Source organism: Pelobates fuscus, chromosome 4 (assembly GCF_036172605.1).
Source record: "Pelobates fuscus isolate aPelFus1 chromosome 4, aPelFus1.pri, whole genome shotgun sequence".
Lineage (NCBI taxonomy): Eukaryota > Metazoa > Chordata > Amphibia > Anura > Pelobatidae > Pelobates > Pelobates fuscus.
This window is the reverse complement of record NC_086320.1, coordinates 4,405,618-4,433,027: the sequence shown is the minus strand read 5'-3', so window position 1 is coordinate 4,433,027 and position 27,410 is coordinate 4,405,618. Positions and strand designations below refer to the sequence as shown.

Below are 27,410 nucleotides of genomic sequence, written 5' to 3'. Positions count from 1 at the left end.
TATAATATGCCCGTTAACACTGTGATAACATACCCTGCTGGTGATTCACCCTATAATACGCCCATTAACCCTGTAATAACATACCCGCTGGTGATTCACCCTATAATACAACCGTTAACCCTGTAATTACATACCCACTGGTGATTCACCCTATAATACGCCCGTTAACACTGTGATAACATACCCGCTGGAGATTCACCCTATAATACGCCCGTTAACCCTGTAATAACATACCCACTGGTGATTCACCCTATAATACGCCCGTTAACACTGTGATAACATACCCTGCTGGTGATTCACCCTATAATACGCCCATTAACCCTGTAATAACATACCCGCTGGTGATTCACCCTATAATACACCTGTTAACCCTGTAATTACATACCCACTGGTGATTCACCCTATAATACTCCCGTTAACCATGTAATAACATACACGCTGGTGATTCACCCTATAATACGCCCATTAACCCTGTGATAACATACCCGCTGGTGATTCACCCTATAATACGCCCGTTAACCCTGTGATAACATACCCTGCTGGTGATTCACCCTATAATACGCCAATTAACCCTGTGATAACATACCCTGCTGGTGATTCACCCAATAATACGCCCATTAACCCTGTGATAACATACCCTGCTGGGGATTCACCCTATAATACGCCCGTTAACCCTGTGATAACATACCCCGCTGGTGATTCACCCTATAATACGCCCGTTAACCCTGTGATAACATACCCCGCTGGTGATTCACCCTATAATACGCCCATTAACCCTGTAATAACATACCCACTGGTGATTCACCCTATAATACGCCCGTTAACCCTGTGATAACATACCCGCTGGAGATTCACCCTATAATACGCCCATTAACCCTGTAATAACATACCCCGCTGGTGATTCACCCTATAATACGCCCATTAACCCTGTAATAACATACCCGCTGGTGATTCACCCTATAATACACCCGTTAACCCTGTAATAACATACCCGCTGGTGATTCATCCTATAATACGCCCGTTAACCCTGTGATAACATACCCTGCTGGTGATTCACCCTATAATACACCTGTTAACCCTGTGATAACATACCCGCTGGTGATTCACCCTATAATACGCCCATTAACCCTGTAATAACATACCCGCTGGTGATTCACCCTATAATACGCCCATTAACCCTGTAATAACATACCCGCTGGTGATTCACCCTTGTGACAGACCCCTTTTGGGAGTGACAGATACCATCTCGGAGAATTGTCGTTGTATTTGGATTATTGTGGATTTCGGGTACTTGTGGATCCGTACGGTACACGCCGCCACGTGGAAAGAACAATGGGTCGCGGCCATTTTGACCGCATGGACTAATGACCGAACAATCACGAACTTTCCACACGACAAATTTCAACCTTACCGGTAACGTACGCCCATACTGGTCGACGGATCCAAAGTACCGAAATAGAGACACCGGATCCAAGAGAGAGTTTTTGTTTATGTTATATGGTTCCTGAGTAAATGGTGCGAACGTGTATCTAGCGAACGGCCCAACCGATCTAGGGGATTTTCACGTATATTGTTCCCCTAGATCTCCGTTCCCTAATACACGTAGCACATTGTATTTTCGTTATATATTGTGTGTGTTATTAAACCTGTAATTTTTGTATAATATTCTGCTCGGTACAGTGGGAGTGACTCCCACTGTAAATGTATTATCTCCTCCGGATACGGGGAGGAGTTGTTGTACGGCATAAAAGCCCGAGTTGCAGAATAAACATTATTCATACTTTGACCCTCAACACAGAGTCTCGTCTCGTGCTTGGAGGGGATGACTATTACTTGGATGTCGTAATTATGGGGAACCTGTTATGCTTTAGCTGACTTCGTGCTTGGGGGAAAGGACACCTTCTCAGCGGCGTAAACCCCTACTACACCGGGGTGCCGCTACAACCCTATAATACACCCGTTAACCCTGTAATAACATACCCGCTGCTGATTCACCCTATAATACACTCGTTAACCCTGTAATAACATACCCACTGGTGATTCACCCTATAATACGCCCGTTAACACTGTGATAACATACCCTGCTGGTGATTCACCCTATAATACGCCCATTAACCCTGTAATAACATACCCCCTGGTGATTCACCCTATAATACGCCCGTTAACCCTGTGATAACATACCCGCTGGTGATTCACCCTATAATACGCCCGTTAACCCTGTAATAACATACCCGCTGAAGATTCACCCTATAATACGCCCTTTAGCCCTGTAATAACATACCCGCTGGTGATTCACCCTATAATACGCCCGTTAACCCTGTGATAACATACCCTGCTGGTGATTCACCCTATAATACGCCCATTAACCCTGTGATAACATACCCGCTGGTGATTCAACCTATAATACGCCCATTAACCCTGTGATAACATACCCTGCTGTTGATTCACCCTATAACACGCCCGTTAACCCTGTAATAACATACCCGCTGGTAATTCACCCTATAATACGTCCGTTAACCCTGTGATAACATACCTGCTGGAGATTCACCCTATAATACGCCCATTAACCCTGTAATAACATACCCTGCTGGTTACTCACCCTATAATACACCCATTAACCCTGTGATAACATACCCGCTGGTGATTCAACCTATTATTCGCCCATTAACCCTGTAATAACATACCCACTGGTGATTCACCCTATAATACACCCGTTAACCCTGTAATAACATACCCTGCTGGTGATTCACGCACTTTAACCCTGTAATAACATACCCGCTGGTGATTCACCCTATAATACGCCCATTAACCCTGTAATAACATACCCGCTGGTGATTCACCCTATAATACACCCGTTAACCCTGTAATAACATACCCGCTGGTGATTCACCCTATAATACGCCCGTTAACCCTGTGATAACATACCCTGCTGGTGATTCACCCTATAATACACCTGTTAACCCTGTGATAACATACCCGCTGGTGATTCACCCTATAATACACCCGTTAACCCTGTAATAACATACCCGCTGGTGATTCACCCTATAATACGCCCGTTAACCCTGTGATAACATACCCTGCTGGTGATTCACCCTATAATACACCTGTTAACCCTGTGATAACATACCCGCTGGTGATTCACCCTATAATATGCCCATTAACCCTGTAATAACATACCCGCTGGTGATTCACCCTATAATACGCCCATTAACCCTGTAATAACATACCCGCTGGTGATTCACCCTATAATACGCCCATTAACCCTGTAATAACATACCCGCTGGTGATTCACCCTATAATACACCCGTTAACCCTGTAATAACATACCCACTGGTGATTCACCCTATAATACGCCCGTTAACACTGTGATAACATACCCTGCTGGTGATTCACCCTATAATACGCCCATTAACCCTGTAATAACATACCCGCTGGAGATTCACCCTATAATACGCCCGTTAACCCTGTAATAACATACCCACTGGTGATTCACCCTATAATACGCCCGTTAACACTGTGATAACATACCCTGCTGGTGATTCACCCTATAATACGCCCGTTAACCCTGTAATAACATACCCACTGGTGATTCACCCTATAATACGCCCGTTAACACTGTGATAACATACCCGCTGGAGATTCACCCTATAATACGCCCGTTAACACTGTGATAACATACCCTGCTGGTGATTCACCCTATAATACGCCCGTTAACCCTGTAATAACATACCCACTGGTGATTCACCCTATAATACGCCCGTTAACACTGTGATAACATACCCTGCTGGTGATTCACCCTATAATACGCCCATTAACCCTGTAATAACATACCCGCTGGTGATTCACCCTATAATACACCTGTTAACCCTGTAATTACATACCCGCTGGTGATTCACCCTATAATACTCCCGTTAACCATGTAATAACATACCCGCTGGTGATTCACCCTATAATACGCCCATTAACCCTGTAATAACATACCCGCTGGTGATTCACCCTATAATACGCCCGTTAACCCTGTAATAACATACCCGCTGGTGATTCACCCTATAATACGCCCGTTAACCCTGTGATAACATACCCGCTTGTGATTCACCCTATAATACGCCCGTTAACCCTGTGATAACATACCCGCTGGTGATTCAACCTATTATACGCCCATTAACCCTGTAATAACATACCCACTGGTGATTCACCCTATAATACACCCGTTAACCCTGTAATAACATACCCTGCTGGTGATTCACGCCCTTTAACCCTGTAATAACATACCCGCTGGTGATTCACCCTATAATACGCCCATTAACCCTGTAATAACATACCCGCTGGTGATTCACCCTATAATACGCCCGTTAACCCTGTGATAACATACCCTGCTGGTGATTCACCCTATAATACACCTGTTAACCCTGTGATAACATACCCGCTGGTGATTCACCCTATAATACGCCCATTAACCCTGTAATAACATACCCGCTGGTGATTCACCCTATAATACGCCCATTAACCCTGTAATAACATACCCGCTGGTGATTCACCCTATAATACACCCGTTAACCCTGTTGTAACGGAACGCAGTATATTAGTCCACGATATCCGTTGGTATCCTCAGGAAATCCACAGTCAAGACAGAAAGCACGGCAATATTCCCCATCCTCCCAATAACCGGACGAAACACAGTTTGGGAGTCAACTAACTCGCTTTATTCACAGACTTCCGTATTTATGCAGTTCCCCGTGCAAGGGGTTTCCTTACAGTTATTACAGGGGATTTCTCCCATCAGGCATTGCAATTATCCCAACAGGCATTGCTGCACGAGGGGGATACTCCCACTAAAATGGACGATTAAGTGGATTATCCCCTCGTGGAGCAAAACCGACAATTTATACAGAAATCTGTAGTTTATCCATTACAGCTCGCTTTTAGATGAATGACCGTTCGGTAGATAGCTGGGGTCGGTGGGCACATTTAGTGAGAATACCGCTCCGATCCCAGCTAAACTAACCGAACGCCGCACAAAATACATCCAAACAGGGAATTCGGTCTAAAAGTACCGAATATGTATGGGGCACATAATGTACTAAACGCGGTACTCCCCACCGCTCTGGAAGTCTAGCGGTGTTCGAATCATTGAGTAGCCGTTTTCGGTTCCAGGCTCTCGACGACCGAACACCGCTGCAGAGACAAAGGATCCAAGATGGCCGACCGCCGCATGGTCGGTAGCCGATCGGCGGCCACCAAGGAGAGCCTTTAAATACCGGAGTGCAATCGGTTACTTGGTGCCACACGACTGGTGAAAGTGTGGTCTACCTGGGGAGCCCATATTCGTACGGCGAACGGCTGTACATAGCATTATCACAGGTAACAACTTTCAGTATACATTCAGCCTATGGACAACCTACGATACATATAAGTCAGAAGTGGCTGGGTTTGCCACAATGCTCCCCCAGAACCAAGCCGGCATACACAGTCTGATCCCAACGGATCGGCTTGGGGATGTCCGGGGGAGTACTCACAGATCATTTTTCTAATTCTGTTTGTCTGGACAACCCGTCGGCGTTACCGTTTTGTTTTCCTGGTCGGTAGTGGATGGTAAAGTCAAAGGGCTGCAGCGCCAAACTCCAGGGCATTGTCTCCAGATACACGGTTTAGCCATACCAACGGGTTATGATCTGTGAGTAAGGAAAAAGGTTGTCCATACAAATACGGCTGTAACTTTTTAAGGGCCCACACCACGGCCAGGCATTCTTTCTCAATGGCGGCGTAGCTTACTTCGCGGGGTAATAACTTGCGGCTTAAGTAGGCTACGGGATGTTCTCCGCCATCGGCTCCCACTTGGCTCAGCACTGCCCCCAATCCAAACATTGAAGCGTCTGTGTGGACAAGAAATCTTTTAGTTGGATCAGGAGCCATTAACACAGGAGCATTAGTTAGTGCGGTCTTGAGCTGTTGGAATGCCTGCTCACACTCTGGGGCCCAGACAACCAGTCGGGGAAGGTTCTTTTTGGTCAGGTCCGTCAGGGGTTTGGCCAGGGTACTGTAGTCGGGTACAAATTTCCTATAATACCCTGCGGTCCCTAGAAACGCTAGCACCTGGGTTTTGGTCCTGGGGGTAGGCCACTTGGCCACGGCCTCAATTTTGGCTGGCTCGGGTCTCTGCTGCCCACACCCTACTCGGTGTCCTAGGTACTGTACCTCGGCCATCCCGATGTGGCACTTACTCGGTTTCAGCGTTAACCCCGCTCCCCCAATACGATCTAGGATCGCCCCTATATGTTGGAGGTGATCTTCCCAAGTCTGGCTGAAGATGGCTATGTCGTCCAGGTAGGCACAGGCATAGTCCTGGAAGCCGTCCAGTAGTCGATCTACCATCCGCTGAAAAGTAGCCGGAGCGTTTTTCATCCCGAAGGGCATGACCTTGAACTGGTACAGGCCAAACGGGGTGACAAACGCCGACTTGGGGATGGCATCATCGGCTAAAGGAATCTGACAGTATCCCTTACATAAGTCAATTGTAGTGAGATACTGGCCCCGTGCCATTTTATCTAGCAGTTCGTCTATACGGGGCATCGGGTAGGCGTCAGACACGGTCTTGTCATTCAGCCTCCGGTAGTCAACGCAGAATCGGGTCGTGCCGTCCTTTTTAGGTACCAGGACTACCGGCGATGCCCAGGGGCTATCGGAGGGCTCGATAACCCCTAACTGCAGCATCTCATCCAGCTCGGCCTTCATATGAGTCCGGACTGATTCCGGGACCCTATATGGGGCCTGCCGCATAGGTAGCTGTCCCGGGGTTTCAACCCGGTGGGTGGCCAGCGGAGTGTACCCAGGTACATTAGAGAACGTAGCCCCTTTAGCTACGATCAGCGCCTGTATCTGGGCACGCTCACGAGGGCTTAGCCGCTCCCCCAGTTGAACCCCCCGGGAGGGCTCTACCGGCTCTTCCTGTTCTAGCAGATCAGGTAATGGTAAGTTCTCCTGATCTTCCATGGCTGAGGCACAGATTGCCGTCACATCCTCTATCCGCTCGTGGTAGGGTTTGAGCAGGTTGACGTGAAGCATGCGTCTCTTCCCTACCCCGGAGCAGGGGCCAATCACATAGGTAGTGTCGCATCGCTGCTCCACTACCTGGTATGGGCCTTGCCAGATGGCCTGCAGCTTATCGGCGCGGACAGGTTTTAAAATTAAAACCTTCTGCCCCACTTGAAAGCTGCGGTCTCTGGCTCCCCTATCGTACCATCGCCGCTGACGTTGTTGGGCCGCCTGGAGGTTGGTGTGTACGGCCTGGGTTAGCGCCTCCAGTCGGTCTCGGAACTCCAGTACGTACGATACTATAGGGGTTTCGCTAGCGATACTCTCCCCCTCCCAGTGCTCCCTAATTAAGTTTAAAGGTCCCCGTACTCTCCTCCCGAACAGTAGTTCGAATGGGGAGAACCCGGTCGATTCTTGGGGAACCTCTCTATACGCAAAGAGCAGGTGAGGTAGAAACCTCTCCCAGTCTTTGTGGGTCTCCCCGAACGTCCGAAGCATCTGCTTCAGCGTCCCATTGAAGCGTTCGCATAGTCCATTGGACTGGGGGTGGTAGGCTGAATTGACTATGGGCTTAATGCCACACACTTTCCACATCTGTTGGGTAACCTCAGCAGTAAATTGGGTGCCTCGGTCAGATATTATCTCCTGGGGGAACCCTACTCGGGAAAATACCTTTATGAGAGCTTCCGCCACGGTTTCAGCGTGAATGTTAGAGAGGGCTACCGCTTCGGGATATCGGGTGGCGTAGTCCACCACAGTTAAAATATATTTCTTCCCAGAAGGACTGGGTTTTGGCAGGGGCCCTATTATATCGACTGCGACCCTGCTGAAGGGTTCGGCGATAATGGGAAGGGGACATAACTTGGCCTTGTGGCGATCCCCTCGTTTTCCTACTCTCTGGCAGACGTCGCAGGATGTGCAATATTGTCGCACATCCTGTGAGATTCCGGGCCAGAAAAACGCGTGCGTTAGGCGGTACCGGGTACGGGTCATCCCTAGGTGCCCTGATAAGGGGATATCATGAGCAATTCTGAGCAGCTCCTGCCTATACTTCCGAGGTACCACTAGTTGTTTGTTCGTTAAGGTGACGGACCCCCCCACGTCCTTGGCCGTGACACGGTACAGTAACTCTTTTTCCCACGTGAAATGCTCCCCCTCTAGCCCGGCCTGTACAGCTTGTGCCCGGTCCCTATAGACTTGTAGAGTGGGATCGGTCTGTACTTCGGTGATAAAGGTAGTCGGGGTATCCCAGGATATGTAAGTCGGGTGAGGGTCGTGGTCTCTTACCTGAGCCTCAGAGTGTATCGGTGTAGCCGTGGTGCGTGCCTGTTGCCGTGTGGTTACCGGATGGGCTTCCTGGTAGGGTGCCTGAGGAACAAAGGCAGAGGTCATCTGACCCAAATCATTCCCTAACACAACATCTGCTGGTAAGTTCTGCATTAGTCCCACTTCTATTGTCCCCTCTCCCGCACCCCAGTTCAAATGTACTTTCGCCGTGGGTAGCCGGTATACAGCTCCCCCGGCTACCCGAACGGCCACTGATCCGCCGGTATGCGTGCCCTCTGAAACCAAATGGGGGGCTACCAGGGTTAAGGTAGCTCCCGAATCTCGCAGACCCTGCACTTCGGTCCCCTCCAGAGTTACTAGTTGTCGGTGATGTTGCCGGTTATCAGTGGCTCGGACCGACATGACCTCGTGCAATATGCCCAGAGGTTCCTCCGCCTGCACACTCCATGCATCCTGAGTGGCGGAGTCCCTCTGGTAATGGTGAGCAGCCGCCCTGGGTGCTGGGTTTGGACGGCCCTGAGTCCAGGTGGGCCGGCTGCGATTCTGGTTGCACTCTCGGGCCATATGCCCCCATTGTTTGCAGGAATGGCATTGGATGTTTGCCCGCCCGTTGTATCTGGACGGTGGTGGTATCTGTCCTTGTGAGGGACGGAACGGGGCAGCGGTGGGTGCTAGGGGTGTTGTAGCGCTAGGTAGTCCTGGGGGTCGGGAGTAGCTTTTGGCTACGGGTCCCTGGGGTCTCCGGGCATCGAAATGTTGATCGGCCAATCTAGCCGCTTCCGTTAGGGTAAGGGGTTTCCTATCCCGTACCCATTCTTGCGTCTCCGGGGATAGTCCATTAAAAAATTGTTCCAGCAACATCAGCTGGCGTAATTCCTCCATGGTGGTGGCGTTGCTGGCCTGGATCCACCCTTGGGAGGCTTGATCTAATTTGTGTGCCCATTCTGCGTGCGAATCTCGCTCTGGTTTGCGTAAGTGTCGGAACTTGCGCCGGTATGCCTCCGGGGTAATGGCATACCTCTCCAAGATTGCACGCTTTACTTTGGCATAATCTTTGCTGTCCTCACTGGGTACAGCACGGTACGCTTCGGCTGCCCGACCTGCTAGTTTGCTTGCTAGCAGTTGCACCCATACGGACCGTTCTAGCTCATGCAGATCACACAGTCTTTCAAAGTCCTGCAAGTACCCGTCTATCTCGTCCTTTTCCTCGCAAAAAGCCCTGAAGGCCTGGTACGGGATCTTGGGCTTTACTGGGTTGTAGAGTGACCCTGGGTTTGACTCGGTTCGAGCCAGGGTGTGTTGCGGGCTGTGTGCCATAACGTATTCCTGCACATTTGCCATTACCATATTTAACATGGCATCTGATACCGGTTGCGGCAAAAACGCTAGCCTGGTCCTCATCTCTCTTTCATAGAGTGTTTCCTCCATAACTACCGGGGGGGTAGCGCTGCGGGCTTGGTCTCCCTCCATCAGCTCGGCAATGATTGTCGCCTTGTTTTTGCTGCTGGCTACTTTCCCTCTGGCTTCCAGTAGTTCCTTTAACGTCTGTCGCTTCAGTATGGTATAGTCAATCTCCATACGAATTGCCTTTGCTTTCCTCGTTCGGTAGTTCCAGTTACACGAACTCTGTTTTTCGGCTGTAAGGTTCGGATCCCGTCGCTTGCCACCAATTGTAACGGAACGCAGTATATTAGTCCACGATATCCGTTGGTATCCTCAGGAAATCCACAGTCAAGACAGAAAGCACGGCAATATTCCCCATCCTCCCAATAACCGGACGAAACACAGTTTGGGAGTCAACTAACTCGCTTTATTCACAGACTTCCGTATTTATGCAGTTCCCCGTGCAAGGGGTTTCCTTACAGTTATTACAGGGGATTTCTCCCATCAGGCATTGCAATTATCCCAACAGGCATTGCTGCACGAGGGGGATACTCCCACTAAAATGGACGATTAAGTGGATTATCCCCTCGTAGAGCAAAACCGACAATTTATACAGAAATCTGTAGTTTATCCATTACAGCTCGCTTTTAGATGAATGACCGTTCGGTAGATAGCTGGGGTCGGTGGGCACATTTAGTGAGAATACCGCTCCGATCCCAGCTAAACTAACCGAACGCCGCACAAAATACATCCAAACAGGGAATTCGGTCTAAAAGTACCGAATATGTATGGGGCACATAATGTACTAAACGCGGTACTCCCCACCGCTCTGGAAGTCTAGCGGTGTTCGAATCATTGAGTAGCCGTTTTCGGTTCCAGGCTCTCGACGACCGAACACCGCTGCAGAGACAAAGGATCCAAGATGGCCGACCGCCGCATGGTCGGTAGCCGATCGGCGGCCACCAAGGAGAGCCTTTAAATACCGATTGCACCCGGAGTGCAATCGGTTACTTGGTGCCACACGACTGGTGAAAGTGTGGTCTACCTGGGGAGCCCATATTCGTACGGCGAACGGCTGTACATAGCATTATCACAGGTAACAACTTTCAGTATACATTCAGCCTATGGACAACCTACGATACATATAAGTCAGAAGTGGCTGGGTTTGCCACAATGCTCCCCCAGAACCAAGCCGGCATACACAGTCTGATCCCAACGGATCGGCTTGGGGATGTCCGGGGGAGTACTCACAGATCATTTTTCTAATTCTGTTTGTCTGGACAACCCGTCGGCGTTACCGTTTTGTTTTCCTGGTCGGTAGTGGATGGTAAAGTCAAAGGGCTGCAGCGCCAAACTCCAGGGCATTGTCTCCAGATACACGGTTTAGCCATACCAACGGGTTATGATCTGTGAGTAAGGAAAAAGGTTGTCCATACAAATACGGCTGTAACTTTTTAAGGGCCCACACCACGGCCAGGCATTCTTTCTCAATGGCGGCGTAGCTTACTTCGCGGGGTAATAACTTGCGGCTTAAGTAGGCTACGGGATGTTCTCCGCCATCGGCTCCCACTTGGCTCAGCACTGCCCCCAATCCAAACATTGAAGCGTCTGTGTGGACAAGAAATCTTTTAGTTGGATCAGGAGCCATTAACACAGGAGCATTAGTTAGTGCGGTCTTGAGCTGTTGGAATGCCTGCTCACACTCTGGGGCCCAGACAACCAGTCGGGGAAGGTTCTTTTTGGTCAGGTCCGTCAGGGGTTTGGCCAGGGTACTGTAGTCGGGTACAAATTTCCTATAATACCCTGCGGTCCCTAGAAACGCTAGCACCTGGGTTTTGGTCCTGGGGGTAGGCCACTTGGCCACGGCCTCAATTTTGGCTGGCTCGGGTCTCTGCTGCCCACACCCTACTCGGTGTCCTAGGTACTGTACCTCGGCCATCCCGATGTGGCACTTACTCGGTTTCAGCGTTAACCCCGCTCCCCCAATACGATCTAGGATCGCCCCTATATGTTGGAGGTGATCTTCCCAAGTCTGGCTGAAGATGGCTATGTCGTCCAGGTAGGCACAGGCATAGTCCTGGAAGCCGTCCAGTAGTCGATCTACCATCCGCTGAAAAGTAGCCGGAGCGTTTTTCATCCCGAAGGGCATGACCTTGAACTGGTACAGGCCAAACGGGGTGACAAACGCCGACTTGGGGATGGCATCATCGGCTAAAGGAATCTGACAGTATCCCTTACATAAGTCAATTGTAGTGAGATACTGGCCCCGTGCCATTTTATCTAGCAGTTCGTCTATACGGGGCATCGGGTAGGCGTCAGACACGGTCTTGTCATTCAGCCTCCGGTAGTCAACGCAGAATCGGGTCGTGCCGTCCTTTTTAGGTACCAGGACTACCGGCGATGCCCAGGGGCTATCGGAGGGCTCGATAACCCCTAACTGCAGCATCTCATCCAGCTCGGCCTTCATATGAGTCCGGACTGATTCCGGGACCCTATATGGGGCCTGCCGCATAGGTAGCTGTCCCGGGGTTTCAACCCGGTGGGTGGCCAGCGGAGTGTACCCAGGTACATTAGAGAACGTAGCCCCTTTAGCTACGATCAGCGCCTGTATCTGGGCACGCTCACGAGGGCTTAGCCGCTCCCCCAGTTGAACCCCCCGGGAGGGCTCTACCGGCTCTTCCTGTTCTAGCAGATCAGGTAATGGTAAGTTCTCCTGATCTTCCATGGCTGAGGCACAGATTGCCGTCACATCCTCTATCCGCTCGTGGTAGGGTTTGAGCAGGTTGACGTGAAGCATGCGTCTCTTCCCTACCCCGGAGCAGGGGCCAATCACATAGGTAGTGTCGCATCGCTGCTCCACTACCTGGTATGGGCCTTGCCAGATGGCCTGCAGCTTATCGGCGCGGACAGGTTTTAAAATTAAAACCTTCTGCCCCACTTGAAAGCTGCGGTCTCTGGCTCCCCTATCGTACCATCGCCGCTGACGTTGTTGGGCCGCCTGGAGGTTGGTGTGTACGGCCTGGGTTAGCGCCTCCAGTCGGTCTCGGAACTCCAGTACGTACGATACTATAGGGGTTTCGCTAGCGATACTCTCCCCCTCCCAGTGCTCCCTAATTAAGTTTAAAGGTCCCCGTACTCTCCTCCCGAACAGTAGTTCGAATGGGGAGAACCCGGTCGATTCTTGGGGAACCTCTCTATACGCAAAGAGCAGGTGAGGTAGAAACCTCTCCCAGTCTTTGTGGGTCTCCCCGAACGTCCGAAGCATCTGCTTCAGCGTCCCATTGAAGCGTTCGCATAGTCCATTGGACTGGGGGTGGTAGGCTGAATTGACTATGGGCTTAATGCCACACACTTTCCACATCTGTTGGGTAACCTCAGCAGTAAATTGGGTGCCTCGGTCAGATATTATCTCCTGGGGGAACCCTACTCGGGAAAATACCTTTATGAGAGCTTCCGCCACGGTTTCAGCGTGAATGTTAGAGAGGGCTACCGCTTCGGGATATCGGGTGGCGTAGTCCACCACAGTTAAAATATATTTCTTCCCAGAAGGACTGGGTTTTGGCAGGGGCCCTATTATATCGACTGCGACCCTGCTGAAGGGTTCGGCGATAATGGGAAGGGGACATAACTTGGCCTTGTGGCGATCCCCTCGTTTTCCTACTCTCTGGCAGACGTCGCAGGATGTGCAATATTGTCGCACATCCTGTGAGATTCCGGGCCAGAAAAACGCGTGCGTTAGGCGGTACCGGGTACGGGTCATCCCTAGGTGCCCTGATAAGGGGATATCATGAGCAATTCTGAGCAGCTCCTGCCTATACTTCCGAGGTACCACTAGTTGTTTGTTCGTTAAGGTGACGGACCCCCCCACGTCCTTGGCCGTGACACGGTACAGTAACTCTTTTTCCCACGTGAAATGCTCCCCCTCTAGCCCGGCCTGTACAGCTTGTGCCCGGTCCCTATAGACTTGTAGAGTGGGATCGGTCTGTACTTCGGTGATAAAGGTAGTCGGGGTATCCCAGGATATGTAAGTCGGGTGAGGGTCGTGGTCTCTTACCTGAGCCTCAGAGTGTATCGGTGTAGCCGTGGTGCGTGCCTGTTGCCGTGTGGTTACCGGATGGGCTTCCTGGTAGGGTGCCTGAGGAACAAAGGCAGAGGTCATCTGACCCAAATCATTCCCTAACACAACATCTGCTGGTAAGTTCTGCATTAGTCCCACTTCTATTGTCCCCTCTCCCGCACCCCAGTTCAAATGTACTTTCGCCGTGGGTAGCCGGTATACAGCTCCCCCGGCTACCCGAACGGCCACTGATCCGCCGGTATGCGTGCCCTCTGAAACCAAATGGGGGGCTACCAGGGTTAAGGTAGCTCCCGAATCTCGCAGACCCTGCACTTCGGTCCCCTCCAGAGTTACTAGTTGTCGGTGATGTTGCCGGTTATCAGTGGCTCGGACCGACATGACCTCGTGCAATATGCCCAGAGGTTCCTCCGCCTGCACACTCCATACATCCTGAGTGGCGGAGTCCCTCTGGTAATGGTGAGCAGCCGCCCTGGGTGCTGGGTTTGGACGGCCCTGAGTCCAGGTGGGCCGGCTGCGATTCTGGTTGCACTCTCGGGCCATATGCCCCCATTGTTTGCAGGAATGGCATTGGATGTTTGCCCGCCCGTTGTATCTGGACGGTGGTGGTATCTGTCCTTGTGAGGGACGGAACGGGGCAGCGGTGGGTGCTAGGGGTGTTGTAGCGCTAGGTAGTCCTGGGGGTCGGGAGTAGCTTTTGGCTACGGGTCCCTGGGGTCTCCGGGCATCGAAATGTTGATCGGCCAATCTAGCCGCTTCCGTTAGGGTAAGGGGTTTCCTATCCCGTACCCATTCTTGCGTCTCCGGGGATAGTCCATTAAAAAATTGTTCCAGCAACATCAGCTGGCGTAATTCCTCCATGGTGGTGGCGTTGCTGGCCTGGATCCACCCTTGGGAGGCTTGATCTAATTTGTGTGCCCATTCTGCGTGCGAATCTCGCTCTGGTTTGCGTAAGTGTCGGAACTTGCGCCGGTATGCCTCCGGGGTAATGGCATACCTCTCCAAGATTGCACGCTTTACTTTGGCATAATCTTTGCTGTCCTCACTGGGTACAGCACGGTACGCTTCGGCTGCCCGACCTGCTAGTTTGCTTGCTAGCAGTTGCACCCATACGGACCGTTCTAGCTCATGCAGATCACACAGTCTTTCAAAGTCCTGCAAGTACCCGTCTATCTCGTCCTTTTCCTCGCAAAAAGCCCTGAAGGCCTGGTACGGGATCTTGGGCTTTACTGGGTTGTAGAGTGACCCTGGGTTTGACTCGGTTCGAGCCAGGGTGTGTTGCGGGCTGTGTGCCATAACGTATTCCTGCACATTTGCCATTACCATATTTAACATGGCATCTGATACCGGTTGCGGCAAAAACGCTAGCCTGGTCCTCATCTCTCTTTCATAGAGTGTTTCCTCCATAACTACCGGGGGGGTAGCGCTGCGGGCTTGGTCTCCCTCCATCAGCTCGGCAATGATTGTCGCCTTGTTTTTGCTGCTGGCTACTTTCCCTCTGGCTTCCAGTAGTTCCTTTAACGTCTGTCGCTTCAGTATGGTATAGTCAATCTCCATACGAATTGCCTTTGCTTTCCTCGTTCGGTAGTTCCAGTTACACGAACTCTGTTTTTCGGCTGTAAGGTTCGGATCCCGTCGCTTGCCACCAATTGTAACGGAACGCAGTATATTAGTCCACGATATCCGTTGGTATCCTCAGGAAATCCACAGTCAAGACAGAAAGCACGGCAATATTCCCCATCCTCCCAATAACCGGACGAAACACAGTTTGGGAGTCAACTAACTCGCTTTATTCACAGACTTCCGTATTTATGCAGTTCCCCGTGCAAGGGGTTTCCTTACAGTTATTACAGGGGATTTCTCCCATCAGGCATTGCAATTATCCCAACAGGCATTGCTGCACGAGGGGGATACTCCCACTAAAATGGACGATTAAGTGGATTATCCCCTCGTGGAGCAAAACCGACAATTTATACAGAAATCTGTAGTTTATCCATTACAGCTCGCTTTTAGATGAATGACCGTTCGGTAGATAGCTGGGGTCGGTGGGCACATTTAGTGAGAATACCGCTCCGATCCCAGCTAAACTAACCGAACGCCGCACAAAATACATCCAAACAGGGAATTCGGTCTAAAAGTACCGAATATGTATGGGGCACATAATGTACTAAACGCGGTACTCCCCACCGCTCTGGAAGTCTAGCGGTGTTCGAATCATTGAGTAGCCGTTTTCGGTTCCAGGCTCTCGACGACCGAACACCGCTGCAGAGACAAAGGATCCAAGATGGCCGACCGCCGCATGGTCGGTAGCCGATCGGCGGCCACCAAGGAGAGCCTTTAAATACCGGAGTGCAATCGGTTACTTGGTGCCACACGACTGGTAAAAGTGTGGTCTACCTGGGGAGCCCATATTCGTACGGCGAACGGCTGTACATAGCATTATCACAGGTAACAACTTTCAGTATACATTCAGCCTATGGACAACCTACGATACATATAAGTCAGAAGTGGCTGGGTTTGCCACAATGCTCCCCCAGAACCAAGCCGGCATACACAGTCTGATCCCAACGGATCGGCTTGGGGATGTCCGGGGGAGTACTCACAGATCATTTTTCTAATTCTGTTTGTCTGGACAACCCGTCGGCGTTACCGTTTTGTTTTCCTGGTCGGTAGTGGATGGTAAAGTCAAAGGGCTGCAGCGCCAAACTCCAGGGCATTGTCTCCAGATACACGGTTTAGCCATACCAACGGGTTATGATCTGTGAGTAAGGAAAAAGGTTGTCCATACAAATACGGCTGTAACTTTTTAAGGGCCCACACCACGGCCAGGCATTCTTTCTCAATGGCGGCGTAGCTTACTTCGCGGGGTAATAACTTGCGGCTTAAGTAGGCTACGGGATGTTCTCCGCCATCGGCTCCCACTTGGCTCAGCACTGCCCCCAATCCAAACATTGAAGCGTCTGTGTGGACAAGAAATCTTTTAGTTGGATCAGGAGCCATTAACACAGGAGCATTAGTTAGTGCGGTCTTGAGCTGTTGGAATGCCTGCTCACACTCTGGGGCCCAGACAACCAGTCGGGGAAGGTTCTTTTTGGTCAGGTCCGTCAGGGGTTTGGCCAGGGTACTGTAGTCGGGTACAAATTTCCTATAATACCCTGCGGTCCCTAGAAACGCTAGCACCTGGGTTTTGGTCCTGGGGGTAGGCCACTTGGCCACGGCCTCAATTTTGGCTGGCTCGGGTCTCTGCTGCCCACACCCTACTCGGTGTCCTAGGTACTGTACCTCGGCCATCCCGATGTGGCACTTACTCGGTTTCAGCGTTAACCCCGCTCCCCCAATACGATCTAGGATCGCCCCTATATGTTGGAGGTGATCTTCCCAAGTCTGGCTGAAGATGGCTATGTCGTCCAGGTAGGCACAGGCATAGTCCTGGAAGCCGTCCAGTAGTCGATCTACCATCCGCTGAAAAGTAGCCGGAGCGTTTTTCATCCCGAAGGGCATGACCTTGAACTGGTACAGGCCAAACGGGGTGACAAACGCCGACTTGGGGATGGCATCATCGGCTAAAGGAATCTGACAGTATCCCTTACATAAGTCAATTGTAGTGAGATACTGGCCCCGTGCCATTTTATCTAGCAGTTCGTCTATACGGGGCATCGGGTAGGCGTCAGACACGGTCTTGTCATTCAGCCTCCGGTAGTCAACGCAGAATCGGGTCGTGCCGTCCTTTTTAGGTACCAGGACTACCGGCGATGCCCAGGGGCTATCGGAGGGCTCGATAACCCCTAACTGCAGCATCTCATCCAGCTCGGCCTTCATATGAGTCCGGACTGATTCCGGGACCCTATATGGGGCCTGCCGCATAGGTAGCTGTCCCGGGGTTTCAACCCGGTGGGTGGCCAGCGGAGTGTACCCAGGTACATTAGAGAACGTAGCCCCTTTAGCTACGATCAGCGCCTGTATCTGGGCACGCTCACGAGGGCTTAGCCGCTCCCCCAGTTGAACCCCCCGGGAGGGCTCTACCGGCTCTTCCTGTTCTAGCAGATCAGGTAATGGTAAGTTCTCCTGATCTTCCATGGCTGAGGCACAGATTGCCGTCACATCCTCTATCCGCTCGTGGTAGGGTTTGAGCAGGTTGACGTGAAGCATGCGTCTCTTCCCTACCCCGGAGCAGGGGCCAATCACATAGGTAGTGTCGCATCGCTGCTCCACTACCTGGTATGGGCCTTGCCAGATGGCCTGCAGCTTATCGGCGCGGACAGGTTTTAAAATTAAAACCTTCTGCCCCACTTGAAAGCTGCGGTCTCTGGCTCCCCTATCGTACCATCGCCGCTGACGTTGTTGGGCCGCCTGGAGGTTGGTGTGTACGGCCTGGGTTAGCGCCTCCAGTCGGTCTCGGAACTCCAGTACGTACGATACTATAGGGGTTTCGCTAGCGATACTCTCCCCCTCCCAGTGCTCCCTAATTAAGTTTAAAGGTCCCCGTACTCTCCTCCCGAACAGTAGTTCGAATGGGGAGAACCCGGTCGATTCTTGGGGAACCTCTCTATACGCAAAGAGCAGGTGAGGTAGAAACCTCTCCCAGTCTTTGTGGGTCTCCCCGAACGTCCGAAGCATCTGCTTCAGCGTCCCATTGAAGCGTTCGCATAGTCCATTGGACTGGGGGTGGTAGGCTGAATTGACTATGGGCTTAATGCCACACACTTTCCACATCTGTTGGGTAACCTCAGCAGTAAATTGGGTGCCTCGGTCAGATATTATCTCCTGGGGGAACCCTACTCGGGAAAATACCTTTATGAGAGCTTCCGCCACGGTTTCAGCGTGAATGTTAGAGAGGGCTACCGCTTCGGGATATCGGGTGGCGTAGTCCACCACAGTTAAAATATATTTCTTCCCAGAAGGACTGGGTTTTGGCAGGGGCCCTATTATATCGACTGCGACCCTGCTGAAGGGTTCGGCGATAATGGGAAGGGGACATAACTTGGCCTTGTGGCGATCCCCTCGTTTTCCTACTCTCTGGCAGACGTCGCAGGATGTGCAATATTGTCGCACATCCTGTGAGATTCCGGGCCAGAAAAACGCGTGCGTTAGGCGGTACCGGGTACGGGTCATCCCTAGGTGCCCTGATAAGGGGATATCATGAGCAATTCTGAGCAGCTCCTGCCTATACTTCCGAGGTACCACTAGTTGTTTGTTCGTTAAGGTGACGGACCCCCCCACGTCCTTGGCCGTGACACGGTACAGTAACTCTTTTTCCCACGTGAAATGCTCCCCCTCTAGCCCGGCCTGTACAGCTTGTGCCCGGTCCCTATAGACTTGTAGAGTGGGATCGGTCTGTACTTCGGTGATAAAGGTAGTCGGGGTATCCCAGGATATGTAAGTCGGGTGAGGGTCGTGGTCTCTTACCTGAGCCTCAGAGTGTATCGGTGTAGCCGTGGTGCGTGCCTGTTGCCGTGTGGTTACCGGATGGGCTTCCTGGTAGGGTGCCTGAGGAACAAAGGCAGAGGTCATCTGACCCAAATCATTCCCTAACACAACATCTGCTGGTAAGTTCTGCATTAGTCCCACTTCTATTGTCCCCTCTCCCGCACCCCAGTTCAAATGTACTTTCGCCGTGGGTAGCCGGTATACAGCTCCCCCGGCTACCCGAACGGCCACTGATCCGCCGGTATGCGTGCCCTCTGAAACCAAATGGGGGGCTACCAGGGTTAAGGTAGCTCCCGAATCTCGCAGACCCTGCACTTCGGTCCCCTCCAGAGTTACTAGTTGTCGGTGATGTTGCCGGTTATCAGTGGCTCGGACCGACATGACCTCGTGCAATATGCCCAGAGGTTCCTCCGCCTGCACACTCCATACATCCTGAGTGGCGGAGTCCCTCTGGTAATGGTGAGCAGCCGCCCTGGGTGCTGGGTTTGGACGGCCCTGAGTCCAGGTGGGCCGGCTGCGATTCTGGTTGCACTCTCGGGCCATATGCCCCCATTGTTTGCAGGAATGGCATTGGATGTTTGCCCGCCCGTTGTATCTGGACGGTGGTGGTATCTGTCCTTGTGAGGGACGGAACGGGGCAGCGGTGGGTGCTAGGGGTGTTGTAGCGCTAGGTAGTCCTGGGGGTCGGGAGTAGCTTTTGGCTACGGGTCCCTGGGGTCTCCGGGCATCGAAATGTTGATCGGCCAATCTAGCCGCTTCCGTTAGGGTAAGGGGTTTCCTATCCCGTACCCATTCTTGCGTCTCCGGGGATAGTCCATTAAAAAATTGTTCCAGCAACATCAGCTGGCGTAATTCCTCCATGGTGGTGGCGTTGCTGGCCTGGATCCACCCTTGGGAGGCTTGATCTAATTTGTGTGCCCATTCTGCGTGCGAATCTCGCTCTGGTTTGCGTAAGTGTCGGAACTTGCGCCGGTATGCCTCCGGGGTAATGGCATACCTCTCCAAGATTGCACGCTTTACTTTGGCATAATCTTTGCTGTCCTCACTGGGTACAGCACGGTACGCTTCGGCTGCCCGACCTGCTAGTTTGCTTGCTAGCAGTTGCACCCATACGGACCGTTCTAGCTCATGCAGATCACACAGTCTTTCAAAGTCCTGCAAGTACCCGTCTATCTCGTCCTTTTCCTCGCAAAAAGCCCTGAAGGCCTGGTACGGGATCTTGGGCTTTACTGGGTTGTAGAGTGACCCTGGGTTTGACTCGGTTCGAGCCAGGGTGTGTTGCGGGCTGTGTGCCATAACGTATTCCTGCACATTTGCCATTACCATATTTAACATGGCATCTGATACCGGTTGCGGCAAAAACGCTAGCCTGGTCCTCATCTCTCTTTCATAGAGTGTTTCCTCCATAACTACCGGGGGGGGTAGCGCTGCGGGCTTGGTCTCCCTCCATCAGCTCGGCAATGATTGTCGCCTTGTTTTTGCTGCTGGCTACTTTCCCTCTGGCTTCCAGTAGTTCCTTTAACGTCTGTCGCTTCAGTATGGTATAGTCAATCTCCATACGAATTGCCTTTGCTTTCCTCGTTCGGTAGTTCCAGTTACACGAACTCTGTTTTTCGGCTGTAAGGTTCGGATCCCGTCGCTTGCCACCAATTGTAACGGAACGCAGTATATTAGTCCACGATATCCGTTGGTATCCTCAGGAAATCCACAGTCAAGACAGAAAGCACGGCAATATTCCCCATCCTCCCAATAACCGGACGAAACACAGTTTGGGAGTCAACTAACTCGCTTTATTCACAGACTTCCGTATTTATGCAGTTCCCCGTGCAAGGGGTTTCCTTACAGTTATTACAGGGGATTTCTCCCATCAGGCATTGCAATTATCCCAACAGGCATTGCTGCACGAGGGGGATACTCCCACTAAAATGGACGATTAAGTGGATTATCCCCTCGTGGAGCAAAACCGACAATTTATACAGAAATCTGTAGTTTATCCATTACAGCTCGCTTTTAGATGAATGACCGTTCGGTAGATAGCTGGGGTCGGTGGGCACATTTAGTGAGAATACCGCTCCGATCCCAGCTAAACTAACCGAACGCCGCACAAAATACATCCAAACAGGGAATTCGGTCTAAAAGTACCGAATATGTATGGGGCACATAATGTACTAAACGCGGTACTCCCCACCGCTCTGGAAGTCTAGCGGTGTTCGAATCATTGAGTAGCCGTTTTCGGTTCCAGGCTCTCGACGACCGAACACCGCTGCAGAGACAAAGGATCCAAGATGGCCGACCGCCGCATGGTCGGTAGCCGATCGGCGGCCACCAAGGAGAGCCTTTAAATACCGATTGCACCCGGAGTGCAATCGGTTACTTGGTGCCACACGACTGGTGAAAGTGTGGTCTACCTGGGGAGCCCATATTCGTACGGCGAACGGCTGTACATAGCATTATCACAGGTAACAACTTTCAGTATACATTCAGCCTATGGACAACCTACGATACATATAAGTCAGAAGTGGCTGGGTTTGCCACACCTGTAATAACATACCCGCTGGTGATTCACCCTATAATATGCCCATTAACCCTGTAATAACATACCCGCTGGTGATTCACCCTATAATACGCCCGTTAACACTGTGATAACATACCCTGCTGGTGATTCACCCTATAATACGCCCATTAACCCTGTAATAACATACCCCCTGGTGATTCACCCTATAATACACCCGTTAACCCTGTAATAACATACCCGCTGGAGATTCACCCTATAATACGCCCGTTAACCCTGTAATAACATACCCGCTGGTGATTCACCCTATAATACGCCCGTTAACCCTGTAATAACATACCCGCTGGTGATTCACCCTATAATACGCCCGTTAACCCTGTGATAACATACCCGCTGGTGATTCACCCTATAATACGCCCGTTAACCATGTGATAACATACCCTGCTGGTGATTCACCCTATAATACGCCCATTAACCCTGTGATAACATACCCGCTGGTGATTCAACCTATTATACGCCCATTAACCCTGTAATAACATACCCACTGGTGATTCACCCTATAATACACCCGTTAACCCTGTAATAACATACCCGCTGGTGATTCACCCTATAATACGTCCATTAACCCTGTAATAACATACCCGCTGGTGATTCACCCTATAATACGTCCATTAACCCTGTAATAACATACCCGCTGGTGATTCACCCTATAATACACTCGATAACCCTGTAATAACATACCCACTGGTGATTCACCCTATAATACGCCCGTTAACACTGTGATAACATACCCTGCTGGTGATTCACCCTATAATACGCCCATTAACCCTGTAATAACATACCCCCTGGTGATTCACCCTATAATACGCCCGTTAACCCTGTAATAACATACCCTGCTGGTGATTCACCCTATAATACGCCCGTTAACCCTGTAATAACATACCCGCTGGAGATTCACCCTATAATACGCCCATTAACCCTGTAATAACATACCCACTGGTGATTCACCCTATAATACGCCCGTTAACACTGTGATAACATACCCTGCTGGTGATTCACCCTATAATACGCCCGTTAACACTGTGATAACATACCCTGCTGGTGATTCACCCTATAATACGCCCATTAACCCTGTAATAACATACCCCCTGGTGATTCACCCTATAATACACCCGTTAACCCTGTAATAACATACCCGCTGGAGATTCACCCTATAATACGCCCATTAACCCTGTAATAACATACCCCCTGGTGATTCACCCTATAATACACCCGTTAACCCTGTAATAACATACCCGCTGGAGATTCACCCTATAATACGCCCGTTAACACTGCGATAACATACCCTGCTGGTGATTCACCCTATAATACGCCCATTAACCCTGTAATAACATACCCGCTAGAGATTCACCCTATAATACGCCCGTTAACCCTGTAATAACATACCCACTGGTGATTCACCCTATAATACGCCCATTAACCCTGTAATAACATACCCGCTGGTGATTCACCCTATAATACGCCCGTTAACCCTGTAATAACATACCCGCTGGTGATTCACCCTATAATACGCCCGTTAACCCTGTGATAACATACCCGCTGGTGATTCACCCTATAATACGCCCGTTAACCCTGTGATAACATACCCTGCTGGTGATTCACCCTATAATACACCCATTAACCCTGTGATAACATACCCGCTGGTGATTCAACCTATTATACGCCCATTAACCCTGTAATAACATACCCACTGGTGATTCACCCTATAATACACCCGTTAACCCTGTAATAACATACCCTGCTGGTGATTCACCCTATAATACACCCGTTAACCCTGTAATAACATACCTGCTGGAGATTCACCCTATAATACGCCCATTAACCCTGTAATAACATACCCTGCTGGTTACTCACCCTATAATACGCCTGTTAACCCTGTAATAACATACCCGCTGGTGATTCACGCTATAATACGCCCGTTAACCCTGTGATAACATACCCGCTGGTGATTCACCCTATAATACGCCCGTTAACCCTGTGATAACATACCCTGCTGGTGATTCACCCTATAATACGCCCATTAACCCTGTGATAACATACCCGCTGGTGATTCACCATATAATACACCCGTTAACCCTGTAATAACATACCCTGCTGGTGATTCACGCCCTTTAACCCTGTAATAACATACCCGCTGGTGATTCACCCTATAATACGCCCATTAACCCTGTAATAACATACACGCTGGTGATTCACCCTATAATACACCCGTTAACCCTGTAATAACATACCCGCTGGTGATTCACCCTATAATACGCCCGTTAACCCTGTGATAACATACCCTGCTGGTGATTCACCCTATAATACACCTGTTAACCCTGTGATAACATACCCGCTGGTGATTCACCTTATAATACGCCCATTAACCCTGTAATAACATACCCGCTGGTGATTCACCCTATAATACGCCCATTAACCCTGTAATAACATACCCGCTGGTGATTCACACTATAATACACCCGTTAACCCTGTAATAACATACCAGCTGGTGATTCACCCTATAATACACCCGTTAACACTGTGATAACATACCCTGCTGGTGATTCACCCTATAATACGCCCATTAACCCTGTAATAACATACCCCCTGGTGATTCACCCTATAATACACCCGTTAACCCTGTAATAACATACCCGCTGGAGATTCACCCTATAATACGCCCGTTAACACTGCGATAACATACCCTGCTGGTGATTCACCCTATAATACGCCCATTAACCCTGTAATAACATACCCACTGGTGATTCACCCTATAATACGCCCGTTAACACTGTGATAACATACCCTGCTGGTGATTCACCCTATAATACGCCCGTTAACACTGTGATAACATACCCTGCTGGTGATTCACCCTATAATACGCCCGTTAACCCTGTGATAACATACCCGCTGGAGATTCACCCTATAATACGCCCATTAACCCTGTAATAACATACCCGCTGGTGATTCACCCTATAATACGCCCGTTAACCCTGTGATAACATACCCGCTGGTGATTCACCCTATAATACGCCCGTTAACCCTGTGATAACATACCCTGCTGGTGATTCACCCTATAATACGCCCATTAACCCTGTGATAACATACCCGCTGGTGATTCAACCTATTATACGCCCATTAACCCTGTAATAACATACCCGCTGGTGATTCACACTATAATACGCCCGTTAACCCTGTGATAACATACCCTGCTGGTGATTCACCCTATAATGCACCCGTTAACCCTGTAATAACATACCCACTGGTGATTCACCCTATAATACGCCCGTTAACACTGCGATAACATACCCTGCTGGTGATTCACCCTATAATACGCCCATTAACCCTGTAATAACATACCCGCTAGAGATTCACCCTATAATACGCCCGTTAACCCTGTAATAACATACCCACTGGTGATTCACCCTATAATACGCCCATTAACCCTGTAATAACATACCCGCTGGTGATTCACCCTATAATACGCCCGTTAACCCTGTAATAACATACCCGCTGGTGATTCACCCTATAATACGCCCGTTAACCCTGTGATAACATACCCGCTGGTGATTCACCCTATAATACGCCCGTTAACCCTGTGATAACATACCCTGCTGGTGATTCACCCTATAATACACCCATTAACCCTGTGATAACATACCCGCTGGTGATTCAACCTATTATACGCCCATTAACCCTGTAATAACATACCCACTGGTGATTCACCCTATAATACACCCGTTAACCCTGTAATAACATACCCTGCTGGTGATTCACCCTATAATACACCCGTTAACCCTGTAATAACATACCTGCTGGTGATTCACCCTATAATACGCCCGTTAACCCTGTAATAACATACCCGCTGGATATTCACCCTATAATACGCCCGTTAACCCTGTAATAACATACCCGCTGGTGATTCACGCTATAATACGCCCGTTAACCCTGTGATAACATACCCGCTGGTGATTCACCCTATAATACGCCTGTTAACCCTGTGATAACATACCCTGCTGGTGATTCACCCTATAATACACCCGTTAACCCTGTAATAACATACCCTGCTGGTGATTCACGCCCTTTAACCCTGTAATAACATACCCGCTGGTGATTCACCCTATAATACGCCCATTAACCCTGTAATAACATACCCGCTGGTGATTCACCCTATAATACACCCGTTAACCCTGTAATAACATACCCGCTGGTGATTCACCCTATAATACGCCCGTTAACCCTGTGATAACATACCCTGCTGGTGATTCACCCTATAATACACCTGTTAACCCTGTGATAACATACCCGCTGGTGATTCACCCTATAATACGCCCATTAACCCTGTAATAACATACCCGCTGGTGATTCACCCTATAATACGCCCATTAACCCTGTAATAACATACCCGCTGGTGATTCACACTATAATACACCCGTTAACCCTGTAATAACATACCCGCTGGTGATTCACCCTATAATACACCCGTTAACACTGTGATAACATACCCTGCTGGTGATTCACCCTATAATACGCCCATTAACCCTGTAATAACATACCCCCTGGTGATTCACCCTATAATACACCCGTTAACCCTGTAATAACATACCCCATGGTGATTCACCCTATAATACACCCGTTAACCCTGTAATAACATACCCGCTGGAGATTCACCCTATAATACGCCCGTTAACACTGCGATAACATACCCTGCTGGTGATTCACCCTATAATACGCCCGTTAACCCTGTGATAACATACCCGCTGGAGATTCACCCTATAATACGCCCATTAACCCTGTAATAACATACCCGCTGGTGATTCACCCTATAATACGCCCGTTAACCCTGTGATAACATACCCGCTGGTGATTCACCCTATAATACGCCCGTTAACCCTGTGATAACATACCCTGCTGGTGATTCACCCTATAATACGCCCATTAACCCTGTGATAACATACCCGCTGGTGATTCAACCTATTATACGCCCATTAACCCTGTAATAACATACCCGCTGGTGATTCACACTATAATACGCCCGTTAACCCTGTGATAACATACCCTGCTGGTGATTCACCCTATAATACACCCGTTAACCCTGTAATAACATACCCACTGGTGATTCACCCTATAATACGCCCGTTAACACTGCGATAACATACCCTGCTGGTGATTCACCCTATAATACGCCCATTAACCCTGTAATAACATACCCACTGGTGATTCACCCTATAATACGCCCGTTAACACTGTGATAACATACCCTGCTGGTGATTCACCCTATAATACGCCCATTAACACTGTGATAACATACCCTGCTGGCTAATTAACTCTTTGACGTATGTGAACATAAAGTATCATGACTCACTCGGTTTGATTTGCTTTAAGGTGTCGGATCATGCGTGTGCTCCCAAAAGGCAATGCATCCAGATCTTCAGTCACTGTGCCCCACGCCAGGCCTTTTGCCACCAGCGAGGCACATGTTGCTTCTGCTTCACCTGGAGCCTACTTACACAGGTAATGAAAAACTGAGTAATGCTGAGAGACAAAAACTGGCACAGACAGATGGAAAGACAAACCAGACAGTCAGACACTCAGAGACACAAACAACCATCACACCCATCCTTCTGTATAGGAGCCAGGTATGGTGACCAAATC

General features: G+C 50.1%; 1 protein-coding gene across 1 annotated transcript in view; it reads right to left on the bottom strand.

Moving 5' to 3' along the window:
• The window catches only part of LOC134608248 (flap endonuclease 1-like), a 268,100-nt gene that overhangs the window by 91,442 nt on the left and 149,248 nt on the right, over positions 1-27,410 (bottom strand). The window contains exon 6 of the mRNA XM_063450916.1: positions 27,121-27,257. Coding sequence (XP_063306986.1) covers positions 27,121-27,257 — 137 coding nt within the window. The remainder of the gene's footprint in view (positions 1-27,120; positions 27,258-27,410) is intronic.